At 35.4% G+C, this 21,453-nt stretch overlaps 1 protein-coding gene across 2 annotated transcripts; it reads right to left on the bottom strand.

The window, feature by feature from the left end:
- Positions 1 to 49: 49 nt before the first annotated feature.
- Positions 50 to 21,453, bottom strand: LOC142985111 (GILT-like protein 1). 2 transcript variants are annotated; one of them, XM_076133073.1, is made up of 7 exons: positions 21,313 to 21,453; positions 7,364 to 7,450; positions 5,449 to 5,580; positions 3,631 to 3,699; positions 2,193 to 2,297; positions 1,551 to 1,703; positions 50 to 1,155 (listed from the first exon to the last, which is right to left on the bottom strand). In XM_076133073.1, the coding sequence occupies exons 2-7, from the start codon at positions 7,442 to 7,444 to the stop codon at positions 1,066 to 1,068; spliced, it is 630 nt and encodes a 209-aa protein (XP_075989188.1). In that variant the 5' UTR covers positions 7,445 to 7,450; positions 21,313 to 21,453; the 3' UTR covers positions 50 to 1,065. The 2 variants fall into 2 exon arrangements, with proteins under 2 accessions (XP_075989188.1, XP_075989187.1); XM_076133072.1 differs by lacking the exon at positions 21,313 to 21,453 and adding an exon at positions 11,568 to 11,624.

Here is a 21,453-nt window from a genome sequence, read left to right as displayed (position 1 = left end):
CTTAAAAGAAAATAACTATTTCGGGAAAGAGGTAAGTAACAAGAAAAAATTATAATAAGTACTTATTTATTACAAAAAAATAAAATACAAAATAGATTCTTAATAATAACATTACAATAGCCAACTAAGTAAACTTGTGAAAAACCTAGGCTTAAAGTCAACCTAGTGTCAAAGTAGTTGAAGTGTTTGTCTGAACTCGTGTTATATTAACAAGTTAGACTTGTAACGTGCTCGAAGCACGGAGACGCTCAGCTCAAATATCACTGCACGTACATCTATGTAATGTACGCGTTAACATACTGAGCGTTTACCACACGGTGAGTAGCAATAAATGCACCTTCGCTCTCTAGACCCTAGCTAGTGTAATCGTTGTTACAATCAGCTATATTTCTAAATTTTTCATAAGTTTATTATCTTGCCTATTCCATTCACCCCACACTTAAAAACTAATCGAGAATTAAAATGAGAATTCTTGTACTTTATACAATAATTAAAATTACATAATTTTGAAGAGATTCACATAATATTACAACTTATATACGATCCTAGTAATTCGGTTGTGCAAATTGCATTGCTATTTATATTTAAAAAAGAGTAAGGAATATGAAAACTGGAAAGAGTAAAAGAGATGGAACATAACTGTCAAAGTTACGCGCGAAATAAATGCAGTTTTATTTTTTGATTTCGTTCAGGAATTGCGTTTTGTTTTGAACCAATATATTTTTAACGGGAATTCAAATATAGTTTCACATTATCACAATATTTAACTAAACCAAAGTATGCATTTTGTTATAAAATTTAACTTATTATCAATTGGCTCTTAACCTTAGAAAGCAGTTTTTTAGCAACACTATTTAATGGCGTCTTTTCTTTAAAATGATGGGTAAGATAAGTAAATAACGGTGGCGTTTAAGATGTAAAAGAGAGATATTTAGGTCCAATTTCACTGTTTTGAAAATTTACCTGCTAGGTAAAATTAGGTAGGTACATCAAATATATAACAGCAGCTGTCAAAATGTATCTTGAAGTGAAACTGGGTCTTAATATTATAATAAAGAGTTATTTTCAACAATTTGAAGGTTTGACAGGTGCTACGCGGCAGACGGCAGCCTTGAGGTTAGAGAATGCCTCATCTTGAGTTGTTTGGTCGAATTTCTGTAAAAAAAGTAAATAGTTATTAATTATTTAAAGTTAATATGTACAAGACCTAACCCCTCCCTCATTACGGGAGAAGGCCCTTGCCCAACAGTAAGTAACTATTTATATTTATAAATAGTTACATTAGGGACATGACAAACTTATTTTAGTAACGGTGGTCGGCGATTTAGCGATTGTACTTAGGTCGATAGAAAATCTTTGACAGTCGTTAACAGTAGGAAGCTTGAAAATCCGACAACCAGTCTTAGTATCGTGTTATAACCCAGGTAACTGTGTTGTGGAGGTCCGATAGACAGTCGCTGCATGTACAATACTGGTATTCAGCTGCATCCGGTGAGACTGGAAGCCGACTCCGACATTTCATCGTAATATACTTAGTAGTTTATACATACCTCATTGATAATAACAGTAGGTACGAACGAGAGTGGTCTCATGACGTTGTCCGTCTTGTCTCCGTACGTCGCCAGCAGGTTGTCGCCCTGGTCTCCTGACGCGCAACGCTTCAGCTTGGAAGACTCGTCCATTTTGTTGACTTGGGTTAGACACTGAAATATAAAGTTTAGTAAGTATTTATTCACGTTTGTCCCAGTGGTTAACGTGGTCACCTCGCCGCAATAATTACGCCGCGTGTGGTTCCAATCACACCCGGGACTAATATTTGTGTGATGAGCACGAGTATCTGTTCTGAGCTTGTTAATATATCTATATAAATATGTATTTACAAGTATATAAGTATGTTTATCAGTTATCTGGTGGCCGTACACATGAAATCAGGTGGCCGATTGTGAGTTGTACAAATATATTTATTTACTAGAGGTCGCCCGCGACTTCGTCCGCGTAACCCTTCCCGTGTAAATCCCGATCCCTCGGAAACTCCGGGATAAAAAGTAGCCTGTGTTATTCTGGGTCTTCAGCTACCTACATACCAAATTTTACTGAAATCGGTTCAGTAGTATTCGCGTGAAAGAGTAACAAACATCCAGACATACATTCTCACAAACTTTCGCATTTGTGATTAGGATATTTGTACTTACGGTGTCCAGAGACTTGTCCGGGCTGGCCTGAGACATGAGACAGATCACCAGCTCCATCTTTTCCGTGTCTTGGAGGCTGCGGTCCTTCAGGATGCAAGCTTGGACCTGCAAATATTATTATTAGTACGTTATACTCGAAGATGTAGGCAGAAGTGTATGAAATACCACGTTTCGTCATTAACAATGTTAGTCTCATGTAATTGTGTTGTACCTACAGGCATAAACCGGGTACGTAAAAGTAAAATACTTTTAAAAACAGTTTTTCATGATAAGATTTGTTATATGTTCTTAAAATATTTCGTGAAGAAATACGAAGTCTCCAACCAGCAATTGGCCAGCGATTCAAGGTCCGTCTCAATTCGGGAGGAGACCCTTGCCCAGCAGTGGGACAATGTGTTTTTATTATATTACAGACAATTATAACATTTTACGATCAGGTTATACGATTTAATTATTAATGATAAGTAAGAAAATTTACCAACATTTGGAATCAAGCCACTTGGAATTATTACCTAGCTAAATTTGTGCATTAAAAAACTTCGTTTATAAGTCATTTACCCAACAATTCTCACAACATAACCTGCAATTATTGTCTAAATAAAGGCACAATCCATATTGGGACAATGTTCTAGATTGTCTGTGGTAACATGGCGGGCTGCGGCACAATCACTCGTAATGAGACGGTTAAGATTGAATCATTTGATGCAATGTGTATTGTAGGTCAAATCTTTGTCTTTATATACCTACGTACTACTTTCTGATTTCTGATTTCTGATTACGTACTGTTTATACATTGAAGGAGATATACGGTTCTTACAACAATATCTATACTATATTATAAAGCTGAAGAGTTTGTTTGTATGAACGCACTAATCTCAGGAACTACTTGTCCGATTTGAAAAATGATTTCAGTGTTAGATAGCCCATTTATCGAGGAAGGCTATCATCACGCTACGACCAATAGGAGCAGAGTAGGCACCAGTAAAAAATAGTAAAAAAACGGGGAAAATTATGACCCATTCTCTCTTATGTGACGCAAGCGAAGTTGCGCGGGTCAGCTAGTGCTTCATAATAATGATGCAGTGATAGCCGAGTGGTAAAAGTTGACACCTCCCACGCAAGTGGTCGCAGGTTCGAATCTAAGACAACACACAAGTGACTTTTCGAAGTTATGTGTGTATTAGAAATAATTATCACATGCTCCAACGGTGAAGGAAAACATCGCGAGGAAACCTTGCATGACTAAAATTTGTTTAATACATTTATTGAGGGTATGCAAAGTCTCCAACCCGCACTTGGCCAGCGTGGACTCAAGGCCTAACCCCTCCTTCATTACGGGAGGAGATCCTTGCCTAGCAGTGGGACTAACATCGTCAATGGTGAAACGTAGATTAGACGTTAAGCTATAGATAAATAATTAACTCGTTTAATTACATACCTTATTTCCATAGCACTCGTCGGCGCCATGATGACAGTTGAATTGCCATTTTCCATTCACCTTGTCGTGCTGAAACACAACAAAATAACATTATAACTTCTGAAAACATATCAAAAGTTCCGTGTAACCTCTTATGAGAATCCTATGATTAACAGGAGAGAGGGTATGCTATCATTGTGTTGGGAGGTCGTGGGTTCGATTCCCACACGGAAAAAATATTGGTGTGATCCTCAAATATTTTTAGTTGTTTCAGGTCTGGTTGTACTTTGTGTCCGTTGTTTGTAAGTTTGTAAAAGTCCCCGCGACACAAGAGCAATTCTTAGTGCGGGAGTTGTATTTTCTTTAAATGAAATGAATTTTGTCTCGTGTGGGAATTAGTAGATATAGATTTTAGTTATACTTTGTATTCATTGTTTGTATGTTTGTAAAAGTCATTTCAAATCAAAATTGATTCGTGATGCGTGACTTTTCATCATAGGTAGCTAATAACTTTATTTTAATTAAATACATAAACAATAAGTATTATAATATGCACGCGTACAAACAACAGATTGCATATAACTAATAGTTTAAGTTTACATTTAGAACCGTATATAATGGTATTAATCATACATTTGTAGTACATAAGTCATTAAAATGCGAAACATGTTATATACTCGATGGCGCAGTTACATTATTTATTTATTTATCGTATAGTGATCATAGTCCATTAGCCAGCTTTACACACACTGTATCGCACGTTCTTAGTATCGTACAGTATTACGCGCGGGAAAGCAGCGCGCTCTTCGAGAGCGATTCTCTTCGCGGACTTGACAGATGAGCGCGGCGCGTGCTCTTTCCTTTCTCCTTACACGCGCGATTGTTGTTTCATGCGCGATACAGCGTGTGTGTAAAGGTAGCTATTGATAACGTAGATTTAAAGTTTAAACTGTTTGCCACCGTACATCTATGTAATGTCAGCCTGGGACCACGGCGAGTGCAACCTACGCCGAAACGTTAGGCATTTTAAGGTAAAATGCGTGTTCGCGTTAATTCCCGTATTCTATTATACATTATTCTGATCGTTTATCGATATTTGAACTAATGTCGCACTTAATATTGCAGACTTCCTTATAAATTAAGATAAATTAGCAATTAGATGTCAAGAAACCTGCATTTTGTGATTCATGTGCTAACCTTTTTGAGGAAAAGATTTTTTTTAAATGAGGGTTTCAAATATTTAAATTAAATTTATTTTTGTCAGTTTTGAAGTTTCCAAAGGTTAAGGATCGTTATTCCTCGAAAACTTTTTAGCATCATAATTTTATTAAAATAAGTACCTATGTTTTGAGTTTTCCTCCAGGTTTTAGTTTAAAAAACGGACACAAAGTCCAATCATACACGAAATAATTATTTGTAGATCGCATAAATAATTGTTCCGTGTGGAAACGACCTCCCGGCACAGTGGTAGCGGCGAGGTGACCTAAACCACTGCGCCACGGAGGCAGTCAATTTCTTTCCAAACCGTCTGGAGCTCGTCTCCTCAAGCTTCCTGTTAGGAAACGAAAGGTATATGATGGTCTACTAACTACTCTACTAACTATCTATTAGGGATTGTGATCCGGTATCATTTTCAATCTGGCCGGCTTTACCGGATTGACGCCAATCCGACCGGATCCGGTAGGTCTAGAAACACGCCGGATCCGCCGGATTACCGGATCCGCCGGACCGGATTGCAATCCCTACTATCTATCGTATGGTTAGTGGTCAACCTAGTGTCAAAGTTGCTCAAGCCCGAAGGCCTTTGACGTGACTTAACGACTGTTATAGTCTACTCACAGTGCTCTTGCCATAAGGCACCAGCTTGACCTTGACGACTCCTCGGAAGTCCCTCCACACGGGCGCCAGCTGCTGCGTGATGAACGCCTTACTGTCCGGACACAGAGACTCGTAGTATACCGCTATCTTCACCTGCAAATATGGATAATTTAAATATATATAACAAAAAGGTGGTTGGCATGCAGGTAGATGTTATGACGTAGACATCCTCTAAGAAAGGATGTTGATTAATTTAAGTTCCTATGAAAATTCTATCCTAAGTTACAAATCGGACGTGGACGAAGTCGCGGGCAATAGCTAGTACTTATTTGATATGTTTGTCATCAGTTGTGAAGAATAACTTTCTACGATGGGTAAATAATTATCGAAACTCACGATGAGCAGAGCTTGTACCATAATATATGTAACTAGAAAACTAATTAGTAATCTATATTTAGAAATGTTAAACTGATAGAACTTTGAAAAAGAAAAAGTATGAATGAATACAGATAATAATATAATTTATTATATCGTATGGTTAGTGGTCAGCCTATACTCGCGCCGTTACAAACGTGCTCCCTACGTCATAATCAAAAGAATCATGTGAATGTGACAATGTGTAGTGAGCGAGAGACACAGATAAATAATGACATGACTTAGCACGTTTGAAATGGCCCGAGTATAGTGTCAAAATTATTGAAACCGTCCAAAAGACTTGACATCGCTAAACGACTGTTATCTTAATTGAATTTTAAAGCGCCCTCTGAAACTTCAAGACGGCCAATTCAAATTCTACTAAGCTTTCACGCATCTATGTTATAACCGCACGAAGATTACTTTACCTACAGATCATTTAACGACCGGTAAGCGCAACTAGCTATACACTCACCTTCTTATTCATAAAAATATATGAAGCTATGAAAGGCTTATAAAGAGGTTTGTTTCTTTCACTCCTTAGCAAAATGAAAAAGAGAAAATATATTGTAGTAGTTTTTTAACTAAAATATGTTTATAGTGTGTTTATGAACATTATTTTTTACTAGCTGACCCGCGCAACTTCGCTTGCGTCACCTAAGAAAATGGGTCAACATTTTCCCCGTTTTTGTAACATTTTTCGTTGCTACTCCGCTCCTAATGACCATAGCGTGATGTTATATAGCCTATAAGCCTTCCTCGATAAATGGGCTATCTAACACTGAAAGATTTTTTCAAATCGGACGAGTAGTTCCTAAGATTAGCGCGTTCAAACAAACAAACAAACAATCAAATAAACAAACTCTTCAGCTTTATAATATTAGTATAGATTTAGTATATTGTCATACAAAATCATTGATTTTTTCTAACCCTCTACATGAAACTACTGCACAAAGACCCAAAATAAACTATTATCAACGTACAAATGTGACAGTATTTTTTCTAACATTCGCTCTGTACAGTTTGCGTGTTCGTCGTGGAGCCCTCGGCCTGCGCGGGACTCTGGGCTTGGTCGTAGTGCTTGTGTGTTGCTTGGACTCCATACATGGGAGACAGGGTGCCTTTGTCATGTAAATGTATGTGTGTATGAGTATATTTTAAAACCTTTCTTCGCCAATATGGATGGCCTATGAGCCCATAAGTCATGTTATCTAGCTATCGTATGGTTAGTGGTCAACCTAGTGTGAAAGTTGTTCAAGCCGCCAGAAAGGCCTTTGACATGTCTTAACGACTGTTATTTTAAATGACAACAACCGGGACCGACTTTTTACGTGCCATCCGAATCACGAAAACGCTCCGTTCAAATACCACTATGCGGTCAGACATCTATGGAATGTCCGCGCCAACGGTTGCTTAACCCACAGATCGTTTACCGACCGGTCAGCGCAACTGGCTATGGCTTTAAGGATGAATAACGTTGAAGATCCGGTAGCCGTGATGAAATATTTAGTCCGGTACATACCTTATTATCATCAGATTTCTTGCTCTTGGCCAGAGCTCCATAGAACATTGCCACCAGGCATAGCACTGCGATAATCTTCATCTTGTTCTGAAACAAACATAATACATTTATGTAGAATACATATTTTTTATATATTGCACGTTTGTCGCAATAGTTAACGTGGTCGCCTCGCCGCAATAACCGTAACGCCGCGTGTGGTTCCAATCACACCCGGGACTAATATTTGTGTGATGAGCACGAGTATCTGTTCTGAGCTTGTTTGTCAAATTACCTGTATTTAGTAGTTGTAGTATAAGTATGTATTTAGTAGTATATAATTATATGAAACAATTATTTGTGGACCGCACAAATAATTGTTTCGTGTGGGAATCAAACCCACGACCTCCCGACGCAATGGTAGCGGCGTGGCGAACTAAACCACTGCGCCACGGAGGCAGTCAACACCCGTCTTACTATTCGCTAGTTTCCACGTTTCTTGCATGTATGATAATGTATGTATGTATGTATGTATGTATGTATGTATGTATGTATGTGAGTTTCTCACGGTGCTAACTATTGTTATTATCAGTTAATAAACATCGATTGTTAGTGACTTTCCTTTGAATCGACGTTTTTACTAGTAAACCAATAGTGTGTGAAGTGGGGGCGCTCATAACTTGGTACGGTTCGTAAACGATCAGTGTGTTAGCAAAGAGCCTTGGTAGGCACGATTCATCATAGATTATAATTAATTCAGGGTATTTCCAAAATAAAATAAAGTAATCAGTCTAGCCCTTCTTGCAACTATGTATGTTGTAGTCAGCTTCCAGTCTCACCGGATGCAGCTGAATACCAGTATTGTACATGCAGCGACTGTCTATCGGACCTTCACAACCGTTCTTTTTTTTAATGTTTTTGGACAAAGGTACTATACCTACAGTAGGTACTTTTGTTCAAAAATATTATGGCATCGTTAACATACTAGATTTTGATAAACATATTAATATTGAACACATATAGTTTAATTTATGGCCTAAATTAACAGAAGATACTTTTCTTCAAAGTATATTTCCGCGTCAAATAAGTTACTGGTGAAATCTAATTATAAATGTATGTATTTACAAGTATATAAGTATGTTTATCAGTTATCTGGTTACAGTACAAGCTCTGCTTAGTTTGTAATCAGATGACCGTGTGTGAGTTGTACAAAAAAGAGTGAAATTTCACATTAGCATGAGCTTAGTTTCTAAGTCTCACACACACAGTGAAAGTGGTGTGTGTGTGTGTGTGTCACAAGTGTCTGGTGTACTTTCTAAAGACACGTGACCAGGTCATTTGAGTGACCTGTGTGGGTCAGAGTAAGAGTGAACGGCGATTTATGGTAAAAGTTTTATTCTAGCTATAGATTCCACCAATAGGAAGCCGACTGCAACATAATTGGAAGAAAGGCTAGACTTATGATATAGTAGTTGACTATCAGCCAAATGAGCTTAAATTAATTACACTTTTTATATAAATACGACAGAGTGACGTAATAATATCTTATTTTCTACGATTTATTATTATTTTTATTTTTTACCGCTCAATCATTTATTTTTATAAACAAATAATTTATTAGAATTAATCTAACAAATAAAAAAAAAAAAAATAAAGTAAGTCCCCAACCCGAACTTGGCCATCGCGGTGGATTCAAGGCTTAACCCCTCCCTCATAAATGGAAGAGACCCTTGCCCAGCAGTGGGATAGTAATATGTTTTATAATAGAAAGATAAAAAACGACATTATCTTTTAGTTTCGTAGAATACTTTTTATCACAGCAAATATCTAAATCATGGAATCTCCGTGCTTTTACTCATTACTCAATCCCGCTATAAGCTTATATCTTGTACTACAATATACTTTAAACTAAGTACCCACTGTCACTCAAGTTACAGTATGTGTACAACGCAGTGAGTACATCACTTTGTATGAATGTATGTATGTATATATGTATGTATGTATGTATGTATGTATGTATGTATGTATGTATGTATGTATGTATGTGATGTTTTCACTCGCGTGTCACAATGACAAAGATTTTACTTATTTACATAAAATATTAATGAAAAACAATTGTTTGTTTTTGTTGTTGCGAGAGTCTGTCAACTATTGAATAAATTTAAGTTTCTAAGTATTCAATTTTATCGTATGGTTAGTGGTCAACTTAGTGTTAAAGTTGTTCAAGCCCGGAAGGCCTTTGACGTGGCTTAACGACTGTTATCTTAATTGACAACAATTGGGAGAGAATTAACGTGCCCTCCGAAGCACGGAGACGCTCAGCTCAATACCACTAAGTGTTGTAAAAGAGGGTGTATCTGTGTATTGTACACACGACACTATAAACTTACTACACCACTTCCTTCTTCCTTTAACAAGACAACTCCTGCACTAAGAATTGCTCTTGTGTCGGGACTTACAAACATACAAACAACGGACACAAAGTACAACCAGACACGAAACAATTATTTGTGGATCGAATAATTGTTCCGTGTGGGAATCCAACGACCTTTCGACGTAATCCCACTTATCCCACCCGGGACAAATCTTTGTGTGATGAGCACGAGTATTTGTTCTGAGCCTGGATGTTAATTTATCTATATAAGTATGTATTTACAAGTATATAAGTATGTTTATCAGTTATTTGGTTACCACATAGTACAAGCTCTGCTTAGTTTGGAATCAAACCATGGACCGTGTGTGAGTTGTACAATGATATTTATTTATTTATTAATGGTAGCGGCATGGCGACGTAAACCACTGCACTGTCGTACGCGAACGAAATGGCAGATGTAGTTAGTTTAATATTTGCAAGAACAATTTCATAACCCAGTTGTTTTGTTTTGAGAGCGAAATGAAACAGGTTTGGCCGGTCAATTCGTGAGTAATTGACATAATTATTATGTAACTTATATAACTGTTTAACCTGGTTTTATCGTGTTATTTTTTGATCACAATTAACAAGTTTTGAAAGTGCTTATAGCCAGTAGAGGAGCTCGTGGCTTAGTTAACAACAGCCGTGCGTATCTATCTCTGAGGTTAAGCTACGCTTGCCGAGGTTGTACTGTGGATGGGTGACCATCTTAAACATGTCGAGTTCCTTCGTGTTTCGGAAGGCACGTTAAATTGTACCCGGCTGTCATTTTCGAAGATCTTTTACAGTCGTAAATAGTAGTCAGAAGCTTGAAAGTCTGACAACCAGTCTTACTTAGTATCGTGTTTTTTGCACTGGGTACTGTACACACATTTGGACACTATAAACAAAGTCCTGTGCCGTTGACCAGGTTCAATGAAATTGGCTACCGTGGCCGAATATTGGCTAGTCATTTTTTGACCCGTTATTGTCCTACTGCAAGGGTCTCCTCCTGAACGAGGGAGGGGTAAGGCCTTGATTTCACCACGCTAGCTAGTCATTTATCTTAGAATTTGGAACAAAACAGTTTGTCAACTTTGTCAACAATATGACCTTCTTACAGACATTATTTCGTAAGATAAAATTACATTAAATTACTGGTACTCAGCTGCAATGATAACCGAGTGGTATAAGTTGACACCAAAACATCGTGAGGAAACCTTGCATGCCTAAAATTTTTAAATTTATTGACTGCATGCAAAGTCCCCAACCCGCACTTGGCCAGCGTGGTGGACTCAAGGCCTAACCCCTCCCTCATTACGGGAGAAGTCCCTTGCCCAGCAGTGGGACATTAATGGGTTAAATTTATTTATTTTTATTTACTGGTTCTCAGCTGCAGTGGAGGAACATAAGTCAACGTCGGTATGTTTTATGTATAATATGGTCACCCATCTACTAACCAACCACGATTAGCGAAGCTTAACCTCATAGATTGATCCGTGCGGCCATAAGCAATATTATAGATTCGCTTGCGTCACATAAGAGAGAATGGGTCATAATTTTCCCCGTTTTTGTAATTTTTTTTACTGGTACTCTGCTTCTATTGGTCGTAGCGTGATGATATACAGCCTATAGCCTTCCTCAATTAATGGGCTATCTATCTAACACTGCAAGAATTTAAACCGGACCAGTAGTTCCTGAGATGAGCGCGTTCAAACAAACAAACAAACTCTTCAGCTTTTTACCTCTAATATTAGTATAGATAACATTCTATTAAAGGACATAAAAATATTTATGTACTTATTTACTTTTTTATTGATATTAATATAAACTTACCTTTAATATTATATTCGCGATGGTTTTAAAAATAATTTTCATTAGGTATCAAACAAATTGATTTCACAGCCGATTCGACAACCTATTATTAAAAACGTTTAGAAACAAACGAAAGTACAAAATAAATTTAACCCATTACTGTCCCACTGCTGGGCAAGGGTCTCCTCCCGTAATGAGGGGGGAGCCTTGAGTTCATACATTCGAAATAGTAATGGGTTAAATTAATTTGCGATTCATTTTAACTTTTCTAAGAGTGAAAAAATCTGTTTTTGACATGATATTTGATAAAGATAAGTAATCTTAAAGAAAAATAAGTAATTATTTATCAAATAAGTAAACAAAACTATTAGATTTATATTTTTAAACCAAAAAAAATAGTAATTTTAATTTTTTTAATAATACATCTTAAAAACCGGCTCAAAAATACATAAATCCACAGATTTTTTGTCAAAATTCTACACGTTACCACACAAATGACTAATAAAATACATTTTTAACAACTTTTTACCCAAATTCAAACAGTAATTCCTATATATTTAGTACAATTTAACATATTTTAACGCACCTACAATAACTTTATGAAACAATACCGTTTAGAGCACGAGTATAATATGAACTGTACAAGAGAACTGATAATATTTGACCTCAAATAATAACTTATCTGAAGTTTATCAACACTTTTATGCACTTAATAAAGATATTTTTATACATAACTAGTTTTCCGTCCACAGCCCGCGGGGAATTTCACTTCCTTCGGTATAGAATTTCCAAAAATCCTCTCTTAGTGCTCCTCTACACTTACTAAGGAATGTTCATAGTAAATGTCAAGTTTGTACGCTCAGTAGTTTCAACTGTGCGTTGTACATCAGTCACTCAGTAACGGAAGAGTTTTATATAAGTAGTTATATTGGTTTATATCACGCCTGTTATACCCGAATGGGTAGACACTTAGACAGATTGTGAAATACTCTTACTTTTTGTAAATAACGATATTAGTCCTATGTAATAAGGGGCTAGGCTATTGCCAAATACCTGGCACAATATTATGTAGATATATCAGACAAAAAACAAGGCTTTCTAATTATAATAAACTAGCTGACCCGCGCGACTTCGCTTACGTCACATAAGAGAGAATGGGTCATAATTTTCCCCATTTTTGTAACATTTTTGTTTGCTACTCCGCTCTTAATGGTCGAAGCGTGATGATATAGGTATAGCCTATAGCCTTCCTAGATAAATGGACTATCAAACACTGAAATAATTTTTCAATTCGGACCAGTAGTTCCTAAAATTGGCGCGTTCAAACAAACAAAATCTTCAGTTTTATAATATTACTAGCTGACCCGCGCAACTTCGCTTGCGTCACCTAAGAGAATGGGTCAAAATTTTCCCCGTTTTTGTAACATTTTTCGTTGCTACTCCGCTCCTAATAACCGTAGCGTGATGTTATATAGCCTATAGCCTTCCTCGATAAATGGGCTATCTAACACTGAAAGAATTTTTCAAATCGGACCAGTAGTTCCTGAGATTAGCGCGTTCAAACAAACAAACAAACAAACAATCAAACAAACTCTTCAGCTTTATTATATTAGTATAGATAAGTATAGATATAGATAACTTAAAAAGACATATATGTACTGTAAAGGTCTTTGAACTCTAAATTACTAAACTTAATTTGATGTTTTACGCAGTTTAAAAGTAAATAATTATTATGATAATTAGGTTTTTAGATAAACTTTGATGACTGACTAACCCCTAGGTGCCTGGCGCCATGATATAAAGGTCAAGAAAGATTAAAAAATTAGATAGTGGACTGGGTTAACGAAAAAATATTAAACTTGTACTCGTAAAAGGTTCATCTAAAATGCTCAGACTTAGTAATTTATATCGTAAATAATGTTAAAATTGTAATTATTACAGACTGATAAAAAATATTGGGCACTCATTTGATACTGTCATAAGTATAAGCACGGAGACGCTCAGCTCAAATATCACTGCACGTAGATATCTACATCTATGTAATGTACGCGTTAACATACTGAGCGTTTACCGACCAGTAAGGGAAATTACCAACGGGAAAATTTCACTCAATCTCAGATAATTTCGCAATTAATGTTTTTAAGACAATAATATAATTGCTTTTGCATTATATTTATAGGTTAACGACACATAATATAAAAGGTCAGACGTCTTCACACTGATATAATACAACCAATTATAAAAGACTTATCTAACCATACAATTTGTATCCAGCCAGAGTTCAATTCAAAATGGCCGTTTTAACTACCAATAGAAAAAGATCTCTCGTTGCCTCCATTTTGTTTTAAATGACAGATCTTGTCACTTGGGGCGTAGGCCAGTTTAATAAGAGCTCTCATGTACTGTATGTTGTTCGCGATAACAGGTCTCGCTGTTTTGGTGTTCACTTTGACCCCAGTTGGCGCCAAGCAGATAAATCTTGTATAAATTAATGATAATTATGTTTATTTTGTATGTAAATTTTGTTGCTATGGTAATATTAAGTTATTTATTTTGTCTCCTGGCTGATATTCGGCTAATACAGTCAACTCCGCAGGACTTAGTTTATAGTGTCCAAGTGTGTGCACAATACACAGGTACACTCTCTATTCCTTCACTCTCATAGTCCGGTGGGACGGATAACCGACTATTATGAGAAAAAGACGTGATATTATTTATGTATGTATGTATGTATGTATGTACATATGTATGTATGTATAAAATTGTAAATAAAGATGACATAATAATGAAAGAAAAGTGAACAATCTCATTAAATTAATAATTAATGTAATCTCAGTTCGATAGCAATAATTACTTACATAAGAATTATTATGTACATAAACTATACATTTTCTATTAGTTAGTGGTCTAGTGTCAAAGTAGTTGAAGTGTTTGTCTGAGCTCATGTTATGTTAACAAGTTAGACTTGTAACGTGCTCGAAGCACGGAGACGCTCAGCTCAAATATCACTGCACGTACATCTATGTAATGTACGCGTTAACATACTGAGTATTTACCACACATTCAGTGAAACTAGCTATTACTATTTAATCATCGTATGGTTAGTGGTCAACCTAGTGTCAAAGCAGTTCAAATCTCCCAAAGGCCTTTGACATATCTTAACGACTGTTATATTAATAGACAACAACCGGGACGGACTCAAACCACTTTGACATTAGATTGAGGATTAATAAGACCCCGTGAACTTAAGTCAATTTAAATGTCTTTCCTGACCTAAAGTCTAGTCAAATCAATTGACCTATTAGGTCAATAGTGAGGTCAATAAAAGACCTATGTGACCTTAAGGTCAGTGACCGACTGTCACTTTTAGAAAAGGTGATCTTGCATTAAATTAAATTGATTGATTGGTTTAATAATTGCATCTATCTACACTATCCTACTATAATTCTACATACTTATGTACATAATATTAGGTCGGGGAAAAAGTTTTTTCGCATTATAGTATGTATGAACTTGTAATAAAATCTCTTTGGCTTCAAGAATCACAAATGAGTACACGGTTCATTAGGTTTCTTTCAGGAAGCTCGTGAGGTACCCAAATATCGAGCTTTTTTGTGTAGAGAAAAGATTTTATTACAAGTTCATACATATTATAATGCGAAAAGTCTTTTTCCCCGACCTAATACATACGTACAAACTTTCGCATTTATAATATTACTAGTACTTAGTAGGATATGTGTCTTTTCTGCCTAGTGTCTGACACACATTGTATGACACTCATTATAGCGAGTTAGCTGTAGGTCTATTTGACCTGTGTCGTGGGGTCATGTAGCGACATTGACCCACTCTGCGCCTCGGAGGATGTGGTCACATCGAGACGAGAAGTCGCCTATTATCGTGTTCTTTGTGACCTGTCTGAATATCGCTCTCAAGAATATTGTATTAACTTTACTATACTTTGGCCATTTCAAATATGCGAACTAACCCCCGGTTTCTGAGGTACATTTAGCGGTAGTTTATCTATTCAATTGCGTTTTTTTCATATGAGTTTAAACGCTATTGAATAGATAAACTACCGCTAAATGTACCTCTGACTCCGGGGGTTAGTCATGTTATTATATCGGAGTCTCTCGCTCGCACTTACACATTTTCAGATTAATTTCATTCTTTTGCTTATGACGGAGTTAGAATCAACTAGCTAGGATAATACAGCACAAAGAATAAATCTCATATGCCTGTAAGTAGTTGTACTTAAGTGCTAATTGTTTGCACAGAGGCGAGGTCGACCAGTAAACCACTATATACTAATATTATATGACTACAATCTCCTCAAGCGAACACAACTGGACAACGGAGTCTTAAATCTTGTTTAAGAGCTTGGGGACTTTACATACCAACAAGAAATGTATTATAGAACTCTCAAGCATGCAAGTTTGCATCACGATGTTTTCTTTTACCGTTGGAACAAGTGATAATTATTTATAATACACATACACACATAATACGAAAAGTCATTGGTGTGTTGCCTCGGGTTCGAAGCGTCGACGATTTGCGTTGGAGGTGCATTCTAAGACAACTCGGTTATCACTAACACGAGCAGAAACTAATCTTATAAATTAAATATCCGTATCACAATGTGAGTTCCCGTACTCCTCCGAAACGGCTTGACCAATTCTCATGAAATTTTGTGAGCATATTGAGTAGGTTTTCATATCCATAACTAACACAATTTTTTTTATAAAATTTACATGAAAAGACAACGTTTGCCGGGTCAGCTAGTAATTTATAAAATGTAACAAAGCTTTTTGAAGTAGGGGAACCTGTTGTACCTTGGCACTATGTGTACCTAGGCCACTGGGCTCGTTTTCAAATATTCGCGCGATACTAAATTCTACTGTTTACGGTATTGGATACGTCACTACAGACTATTCAATGTGCAGTTAGTCGCATACCGCCATTAAGCCGGTGTTTGGTGTTATCGACGCTGAAACTTTTTAGTGTGAAAAAGTAAGTATTTCTAATATATTTTGAAGTCTAATAGTTTTAAAAGTTTTCTAATAGTCACTTAACTGTTATATGCTATCGGTTCTTTGATTTTACAAGTCTCAACACAATAAAAAACTTACGAGATACTTAAATTCTAAACTATATAAAATCACCGTTTTAGTGAAGTTGGAGTAGTGTTGTACCTCGGTCACTGTCGATCAGTTGTACCTTGGCCACTGGCCAAGGTACAACCTGGATGTTATACTTTGGCCAGGAGAATGTTTTATTAAATTATTTCACATTTACGTAATAATATTCCTAATTAAATATCTTTATTATTTCAGAAATCGATGCAAAAATCACTTAAAAACTGGAAATGGCCTGAAAAAGAGGAGATTAAAACCCCGCAAAAAGTTAACAAGAACAGAGAAATTTATTATGTTCCAGAGATACAGAAGTACTGGGATTTCTACTAAATGCTTAAGGCTGAATAATATATCTACATTATTGATAGTGTTTTTATAATAGCTAGTCCAAATGACTGATTAAAATTTAAGAGAGAAATAATAATTTATATATAGGTAAAGATAATCTATACTAATTATCTATACTAATATTATAAAGCTGAAGAGTTTGTTTGTTTGTTTGAACGCGCTAATCTCAGGAACTACTGGTCCGATTTGAAAAATTCTTTCAGTTTTAGATAGCCCATTTATCGAGGAAGGCTATAGGCTATATATCATCACGCTATGACTAATAGGAGCAGAGTACCAGTAAAAAATGTTACAAAAACGGGGAAAATTATGACTTATGTGACGCAAGGGAAGTTGCGCGGGTCAGCTAGTTGTCTCAATATTTTGTTTTCCTTTGCTATGCTATATAGGTATATTGATTTGCTATATTATATTATGTGATATCGTCGCTGCGCCTGCCAAGTTCCACATGTGTCTTTTGTGAGATTTTGGAAAACTTTATTTTTTATTTGGGACACAATTTTCTTTTTTTTTAACATCAAAATACACATATGGAGTTTGGCAGGCGCAGCGATGTAATGTAACGAAACGGTGGCCAAAGTTAGTTGTTTTTGTTTAAATATTTTGTTTGAAAAGCATAAAAAAAGCTATGAATATTATTTTCATTTTTATCGTTTTTAAATTTTGATCATTTGAGAATTTTTTAATTTTCTTGTTAAATACTGTATACTGTAATAATACTGTGTACTGTAATAAATCAAATAAAATGATTTTAGTTAACAAAACTTGATAATTTGCTTAAATTACCCCCAAATTTCAATGTGGCCTAAGTACAACGTACTACTGGCCTAGGTACATAGGGTATGTTGTACCTTGGCCACATTTCCCATTTTTTTTTAAATTTAAAAATATTATGTAAATATTAAATATACATTTCTGATATTTTTTTGGTGAGTACCCAAATAATTGACATTTCAAACTATGCAAATATGATTTGTGTGCTGCACGTCAAATCACAATAAAAAATATATTTCTAAAAAACCGGCCTAGGTACAACAGGTTCCCTTATATAAAAAATAGTAATTATTTTGTTAAATACATTAAAAACTGTCATAATATAAAGATTCTTATCGCAAGTTTACATCACTCAGGATGCCACGGTGTGTTGCTAAACCGGAACTTGCTATTGTGTAGTTATCCGATGGATATCTGTCACATAACACACCTATATTCATTGTTATCTGCAGGATAATATCATTGTTACTTAATCATTAATTGTATGAATGTTGTAACTGTGCATTTATGTCAATTTAAATTTCATTTAATGCGTAAATCATAGTAATATTATAAATATGAAAGTTTTTAAACTTCCACGCAAAAAGTATTTACAGAAAACAGTATAAAAATCATGATAAACAACCTTTAAAATATTTTAATTTTTGTTTAGAGCACTTATTAATAATTTACGCTTCGCTATTATAGTCCAAGTATGTGTATGAAACAGGTGACCGTCAGCTGTATAAGCCGAGTCACTGATGTTATACATTCTGTATGTTGTATACCTCCGTACCGCGAACCTTGTATACAAGACTCTCTACTAAGTTACCAACGAGAAAATTCACACGGTAAGTCTAATTAAGTATTTAATAGTATGCACAATCGTGAGGCACATGACGCTGTGTATAATTAAGGAACAACGGTAATCTGTCTGGCATTCCAACTAACTAACATCTTATTAGTGTTGTTAGAACTCTTCAAGCTGTTTCGCCCACGTTCCAGTGTAATACAACAATTTTCCTTGATAAAAAACTATTATACATCCTTACTCATCATATTATAACAAGTAACTCTGTCTGTCTGTTACGCTTTCGGCTAAACAACTGAACCGAATTTAATGAAAATAATGTTGACATTAAGAAAGAGCATGGCTATAACGCGAATAATGCCCGGTTTTTGAGGTACATTTAACTGTAGTTTATCTTTTCATGTGGACGCAGTAGCGCGCATAAAATACTAATGCTTGCCTAGAAAAGCATTTTTTTTGCTGTTGTTTGGTTTTGCAACTAGTGTCATATTTCTTTGTCATATTGTTAAGTAAACAAAAAACTACGGTCAAGGTCTTATAATGAAAATATACATATCTATTACATATATACAAAATATCAATAATATACAATTATACATACATAATATCATAATTTAACATTTTCCCAGAGGGGTAGGCAGAGAGCAAAGAACGTCATAAATCTTAACAAACTGCCCTTGCCTCATATGTATGTATGTACCAGATGTACCTACATGCATCTATTTGACACGTAAAATCATGTCATGACATATAAAACATATTACCTTTTTTAAGGTTACGTACCCAAAGGGTAAAACGGGACCCTATTACTAAGCCTCCGCTGTCTGTCTGTCTCCAGGCTGTATCTCATAAACCGTGATAGTAAGAAAGCTGAAATTTTCACAAATTATGTATTTCCGTTGCCGCTATAACAACAAGTACTAAAAATAAAACATAAAACTAGGTATTAAGGTCGTCCCCATAATAATCGAGTTTTTTTCGTATTTTTTTTTGGAAACATTTCGTGCGCAAGTCCGACTCGCACTTGACCGTTTTTTTCTAAATATTCAAATCTACTTGAGCAAAAAAATCTAAGGCACGATCTACTAATTATATCATAAGTATCAGTATTTTAAAGATCACAACTAACACGAATATTTCCTTATACTTAAACGATGACTAACTTAACAAAAAACTACAATTACTTCGCGCACAAGGTGAACGAGTTTAATGCACTTATAATTAAGAAAAACATTGTTTAAAATATGTTTATATGACTGCCTATGTGGCGCGGTCGGTTGTTTATCAAACTGGTGACTAGTATGCCCTGGGTTCAATTCCCAACTGCTCGCAACTACGATAATCATCGCACAGTCAAAACTATAGAAGTTAAAATAATTAAATTTAGACAAAATGTGCATTTTATGATGTACGCACCCACTAAGAAAGGACTTATTAATAATCCACCCCTAAGGGGATGAAAATATACTTTAATTTTGCCTAACTTATATTAGGTCGGGGAAAAAGTCTTTTCGCATTATAGTATGTATGAACTTGTAATAAATCTCTTTGGCTTCAAGAATCACAAATGAGTACACGGTTCATTAGGTTTCTTTCAGTGAGCTCGTGAAGTACCCAAGTATCGAGCTTTTTTGTGTAGAGAAAAGATTTTATTACAAGTTCAAACACACCACGAGTGTCAAGTAAATTAAAATAGGCCCTTATTGCGTACGGAGTGGTGCAATGATTAAGATATACATCTCTTTTGACCGAGTTTTCGCAAGTTCGATTCCCATGGCACGTTTGTTTTGCGAACTACAGATTGTGAGAAACAAGCTTATTACAACTGTTGAATTAAATATTAGTTTCTACTTTTTTAAAGACACCTCCCGCACTAAGAATTGCTCTTGTGTCGAGACTTTTACAAACATACAAACAACGGACACAAAGTACAACCAGACATGAAACAATTATTTGTGGATTAATTCTTAATTCGGGAGTTGTCTTTTTAAAGAAAAAAGAAAATAAAAACAAAATATGGCGTCTGCTTTTTTAACAAAATGACAGCTGTATTGAGTTATACAACCTTGTTATCGAAAATGGTTTTATATCGATACAATACTCGTTTTATTGTGGCTTTACTCACAATACAAGCATTGTGAAAACACTTATCCCCGATTTCTGAGTACATTTAGCGGTAGTTTATCTATTTAATAACGTTTTTATATGAGTTTAAACGCGATTGAATACATAAACTACCGCTAAATGTACCTCAGAAACCAGGGCTTAAAGATTCGTTATTTAGTTACCATTTTGGAAAAGTAAAAAAATATTTTCTACTTTTGTATAACAACATGTATGTATGTGAATGAAGCAAGGGAAGTTTGTAAGGATCGTACCAAGTGACGTTCTTTAATTGGATTTTATGTATGTAAATAAATAACTATAATTGAACAATTCACACGCAGTCATCTGATTACAAACCAATCAGAACTTGTACTGTAACCAAACAACTGATAAACATACTTATATACTTCTAAATTAATAGATAAATTGTCAATCACAATATGAAAAAATAATGCTAAAAAAATAATACCTAACTAGCGATAAAAAATTTACGATTTTAAACTCGACTTGTACACATAATAATATACGGACACTGTAAACAAATAAGGTATCTTAACATTTAATTTTCAATTGGTTTAACCTGTTATATTATTAAAGTAGTAAAATGTCTACTTACAATGAAATCTTTAGATAACTAACTATTAAACTGTGTCACTAACGCGTGGTTATCGCGAGGAGCGCGGGCGCAGACTGACCGACCGAATAACTTGCTCGTGTTAGCCCCACTGTAGAGAACAGGCTGCTTGGACACTCACGA

This window comes from Anticarsia gemmatalis, chromosome 29 (genome assembly GCF_050436995.1).
Source record: "Anticarsia gemmatalis isolate Benzon Research Colony breed Stoneville strain chromosome 29, ilAntGemm2 primary, whole genome shotgun sequence".
NCBI lineage: Eukaryota > Metazoa > Arthropoda > Insecta > Lepidoptera > Erebidae > Anticarsia > Anticarsia gemmatalis.
This window is presented reverse-complemented; position numbering and strand designations above follow the sequence as displayed.

Excerpts from the sequence above, each read along its gene's own strand:
- LOC142985111 (XM_076133072.1), bottom strand. The coding sequence starts at position 11,609 with ATGAAAATTATTTTTAAAACCATCGCGAATATAATATTAAAG. Across the intron at positions 7,451-11,567 it reads TCGCGAATATAATATTAAAG|AACAAGATGAAGATTATCGC; the intron begins GTAAGTTTATAT and ends TGTTTGTTTCAG. Across the intron at positions 5,581-7,363 it reads AGAAATCTGATGATAATAAG|GTGAAGATAGCGGTATACTA; the intron begins GTATGTACCGGA and ends CCATATTTGCAG.